The 5,000-nt window shown below is 45.4% G+C and overlaps 1 protein-coding gene across 4 annotated transcripts in view; it reads left to right on the plus strand.

The window, feature by feature from the left end:
• Positions 1-2,083: 2,083 nt before the first annotated feature.
• Positions 2,084-5,000, plus strand: part of LOC123508254 (hemicentin-2-like) — an 84,141-nt gene continuing 81,224 nt past the window's right edge. For 3 of the 4 annotated variants that reach the window (XM_045261825.1, XM_045261826.1, XM_045261827.1), the window contains exon 1: positions 2,123-2,403. In XM_045261825.1, coding sequence (XP_045117760.1) covers positions 2,334-2,403 — 70 coding nt within the window. In that variant the 5' untranslated portion in view covers positions 2,123-2,333. Of the gene's footprint in view, positions 2,404-5,000 lie in introns of all 4 variants that reach the window. The other variant, XM_045261828.1, reaches the window with a different exon arrangement.

Raw genomic sequence — 5,000 nt, forward strand, 5'->3', positions numbered from 1 at the left:
AAAAGATAGGTAAGAGTGAGATATATTCAGGTTTCCCCCCTTTCTCTCTCTCTCTCTCTCTCTCTCTCTCTCTCTCTCTCTCTCTCTCTCTCTCTCTCTCTCTCCCCTGGGGCTGTCAGTGGTGGTCACACACTCCCTCGATCCATGGCTGCTCGGAGGCGGAATTCTGTAGCCTCAGTATGTCGCGTGACGTGGTCGAGGAAGGGTGTGTTGCTCCTGCTCTCCGTCGTCCTGTGTCACATGTTTCTCGGTAGTGTTTCTCTCGCGAACTCTCGAAGTGATGTTATTTTCTCTCATAAGATACAGATATAGCAAGAAAAAAGAAAAGCAACGAGGCATTTTATCACGTACTATTTTCTTCGCCTCTTTTTATTCGTCTGTCTGTTTAGCTATTTATTTGTTTATGTAATTAAGAATGATGGTATTACTTTTTCGTCTTTCCTTTCCATTTTTTCCCTTCTCTTTCCTTTTTCTTCTTTGTTTTCGTTTTGTTTGGACGTGGCAAGGGAGAAAATTGAAAATGTCCGATGCAAAATTTGTGAGTCGGAAATAGTTTGTGGAAATGAATGACAGTTCTGGTGGTGATGGTGGTAGCGGTGGTGGTGATGGTGGTGGTGGTGGTGGTGGTGGTGGTGTGATTATGGTAATGGTGATAGTGATTAAAGCGAAAGTAGGAATAATGGTAGTGATTATGGTTGTACTGATAGTGATGGTAGAAAGTAATAGTAAAAGTGATTTTGATAGTGGTAATAATAATAGTAGTAGCAAAAAAGGTGATGGTGATGATAGTAGTAATAGTAGTAGTAGTAGTAGTAGTAGTAGTAATAGTAGTAGTAGAGTGGTGGTGATGATGATGGTGGTGGTGATTATGACAGTAATAAGGATGGTGGTAGTGGTGGTGGTAGCGTTAGTAATGAGTGGTGGTGATGGCAGTGGTGGTGCTTATAATGGCGGTGGTGGTGGTTGGTTGTGGTGGCGTTAGTAATAATGAGTGGAAGTGATGGCAGTGGTGCCGTTAGTAATGGTGGTGGTGGTGGTGGTGGTGGTGGTGCGCAACAGGCAGACTTGATGGACTGGAAGGGAAGGGAAAAGCAGACTAGACCTATTTATTTTTTATTCAATGTATTTTTTTTATTTGTCTGTTTATTGTCTTTTTCAGGTTTATTTTCTCTGTCTATTGGCTCGTCTCTCTCTCTCTCTCTCTCTCTCTCTCTCTCTCTCTCTCTCTCTCTCTCTCTCTCTCTCTCTTTCTCTTTCTCAGTGTCCGTCCGTTTGTTTGTCTGTCTGAGGTTCTTAGCTGGAATTTTTCGCTCGTCCTTTGTTATATTGTTATTCTTTTTCATCTTTCTTCTTTAAAACACACACACACACACACACACACACACACACACACACACACACACACACACACACACACACACACACACACACACACACACACACACACACACACACACACACACCTTTCTATATTTTTCATACAGCTCTACTGGTGAGGATTTAAATTTTCGTTTTTAGTTTTATTCGTTAACCTTCTATTTTTGTAATTTTTTTTTTTTTCCCCTCTCTCTAGCTTGTATTTTCCTTCTCTTTTATTTCGCATCTTTTGAGTGATCGTTCGCTTCCACATTATTTCCTCCCTTCCCTAATGTCAGAGTTGTTTTTTGCTCCTGCGGCGAATGTTACGGATGCGCTGCTTCACTCCGGCGCTCCAGCAGTAGTCGTAAAACTGCAGCCGAGTGTGCTCCTCGCTGCCATACCCTCACTGAACTACCCCTGCTGTTTTGCGCGAAGAGGGGCTGCTGGCGAGACTGTGTAGTGTTATCTTCGTCAGTATTGCCTCCTGGACTTTACTCTGAAGAAGGTTGGCTCTGCGTGTTTTTCATAGCCACCATCCTCGTGACCCGCAGTGAGGTAACAAGAACCCTCCCCTTCACCACTACACCAGCTCCTTGCTAGATCGAGAGTAGGAATCTGCCTCTCATCTTCTCTTGATTGTACACATTAAGCCTTTCCCTTCATTCCTCACCGCTTGTATGACAATGGGAAGGTAAAAGAAAAACAAATACGCTTCCCTTACTTGCTCTTTGTTACCAGAGCACCTTGATCATCACTTTACCTTCCCCTTTGTCATTCAAGAACATACCAAGCGCTCTTGTTTCATCGTATAAGTACATACCGGACATTCACTTAATCCTCTGCTTAGTGAGTCCGCTGCAGGCACTGAAAATCTGCTAAAAGGAATCCAAAGCCGTTTTTCTACCTAAGAAGGGATATACTGAAGTCCCTTGCTCTACGTCACTGCTTCGCTCTTGCCTTCGCCTGGAGGTGGCATGGAAAGACTTCTTGTGGTCCTGGGGCTCCTTGTGGGGACGGCAACTGGAGCTATGGAGATGAAGAGAAGTAAGTGTTTTGATACAGAGAGAGAGAGAGAGAGAGAGAGAGAGAGAGAGAAGGGAAGCAGGGCGGAGGGAGAATCACAAAGGTTAAAAGGAAGGAAGGAAAGAATAGGAAGGAACACGGTAGTGGCTTAGGAGGAATGAAAGAAGGAAGAAAATGGAAAAAGGAAGAGGAGAGTGGGCACGGAAATGAACGTGGCAGTTGGAAAAAGAGAGGGAGGGAGGAGAGGAGAGAGGTGAAGAGGGAGTAAAGAAAGGAGGAAATGAGAAGGGAAGGGAAGAGGAGAGGAGGGGATGATTGCACTTAAAATCTCGTCTGCTCCTATTCTCCCCTCTGGCATTCCCGTGTGATCCTAATTTCCCCTCTATCTCTTCCCCTCTCGTCTCCCCTCCCCTCCCCTCTCCTCTCCTTTTCCCACCCCTTCAAAACCTACCATTTTCACCTCACGTCTTTGCTCCAGATTTCCCCTCACGCGCTCCCCTTTCCCCTCACTCTCTCTTTGATTTATTTACCTGTCCATGTCCTCACCTGGTCCCCCGTGACACCTGGCTCGTGACTCCCCTCTCCCTCTCCCTCTCCCTCTCCCTCTCCCTCTCTCTCTCTCTCTCTCTCTCTCTCTCTCTCTCTCTCTCTCTCTCTCTCTCTCTCTCTCTCTCTCTCTCTCTCTCTCTCTCTCTCTCGCTCTCTCTCTTCCCCTCAGGTTTGGGTAAATGTTGAGGTTTTGGTGAAGTTTGGACAATTTTTGATGAGAATGTTGTTGTGGAGGAGGAGGAGGAGGAGGAGGAGGAGGAGGAGGAGGAGGAGAAGAAGAAAGAAGGAGGAGGAGGAGGAGGAGGAGGAGGAGGAGGAGGAGGAGGAGGAGGAGGAGGAGGAAGAGGAAGAGGGGGAGGGAGAGTTTTAGGGTATATAGAAAAATGATACACCATTTTTGGAAGAGTAGTAGGAGGAAATGAATAAAGAAGAAAGGAGAAGGGGAGAGAATGAAAATCAAAACTAGAGTAAAGAGAAAATAGGAAGAGGAGAGGAAGAGGAAGAAGAGGAAAGAAAATGGGAGAGGACAAAGGAATAAAGGAATAAAGATAAAAGGAATGAAAAAAAATTAGGTAATGGAAGAGGAAGAGAATAATAGCAGTGATATTATTTTTTTCTTTTTCTTTTTCCTTTTCCTTCCTTTTCCTCCATTCCTCCATTCTGTTTTCACTTTCATATTCTAACATTCTCTCTCTCTCTCTCTCTCTCTCTCTCTCTCTCTCTCTCTCTCTCTCTCTCTCTCTCTCTCTCTCTCTCTCTCTCTCTCTCTCTCTCTCTCTCTCTCTCTCTCTCTCTCTCTCTCTCTCTCTCTCTCTCTCTCATATCCACACCATCACCACCACCACCACCACCTCCTCCTCCTCCTCCTCCTCCTCCTCCTCCTCCTCTTCCATCACCACCCCTTCTCACATTTTCAGTTCCAATATTCAACTTCTCATCCATCACATCCATCATAGGCAAAGTTTGTGTGTGTGTGTCCCTTTCCTCCCCTTCCCTTCCCTTCCCTTCCCTTCCCTTCCCTTCCCCTCTCTTCCCTTCAACTTCTTTCCCTTGCCTTTCCTTCCCTTCCCTTTCCTTCCCTTTCCTCCCCTTTCCTTTCCTTCCTTCCTTCCCTTTCCCTTTCCTTCCTTTCCTTTTCCTTCCCTTCCTTCCTTCCCTTCCCTTCCTTCCCCTTCCTTTCCTTTCCTTTCCTTTCCTTTCCTTCCCTCCCTTCCCTTCCCTTCCCCTTCCTTCCTTCCCTTCCCTTTCCTCCCCTTCCCTTCCCCTTCACTTCCTTTCCCTTCCCTTCCCTTCCCTTCCCTTCCCTTCCCTTCCTTTCCTTTCCTTTCCTTCCCTACCCTTCCCTTCCTTTCCCTTCCCTTCCCTTCCTTTCTTTTCCCTTGCCTTCCCTTCCCTTGCCTTCCTTTCCCTTCCCTTCCCTTCGTTTCCCTTCCCTTCCCTTCCCTTCCTTCCTTCCTTTCCTTTCCTTTCCTTCCCTACCCTTCCTTCCTTCCCTTCCTTCCTTCCTTCCCTTCCTTTCCTTTCCTTTCCTTCTCTACCCTTCCTTCCCTTCCCTTCCCTTCCCTTCCCTTCCCTTCCCTTCCTTTCCTTTCCTTTCCTTCTCTACCCTTCCCTTCCCTTCCCTTCCCTTCCCTTCCCTTCCCTTCCTTTCCTTTCCTTACTCTTACCTTACCTTTCTTTCCTCTTTCTCTTCCTCTTCCTCTTCCCTTCCGTCCTCTTCCTCCATCTTTTTATTTCAATTTCCTTTATTTCATTTTACTTATCGCCTTTTATTTATGTTTGTTTCCTTCTCTTTTTTCCATTTTCTGTTGCTTTTTTTTTATTCGCCTTCATTTTCCTTCCCTCTTCATATCGTCTCTTCTTTTTCCTTCTCTTCTTTTCCATTTACTGTTACATTTTTGTTTTTATTCACCTTCGTTTTCCTTCATTCTTCTTCATATCGTCTCTTATTCTTCTCTTTTCCTTTGCTTTTCCCTCTCATCAGTCCCCATGTCTTTCCTCAATCACGTTAAATAATGAAAAACGAATTATTTGCATCTATAATACGTTTCGGGATACACGTTAGAGCT

This window comes from Portunus trituberculatus, chromosome 24, assembly GCF_017591435.1.
Source record: "Portunus trituberculatus isolate SZX2019 chromosome 24, ASM1759143v1, whole genome shotgun sequence".
NCBI lineage: Eukaryota > Metazoa > Arthropoda > Malacostraca > Decapoda > Portunidae > Portunus > Portunus trituberculatus.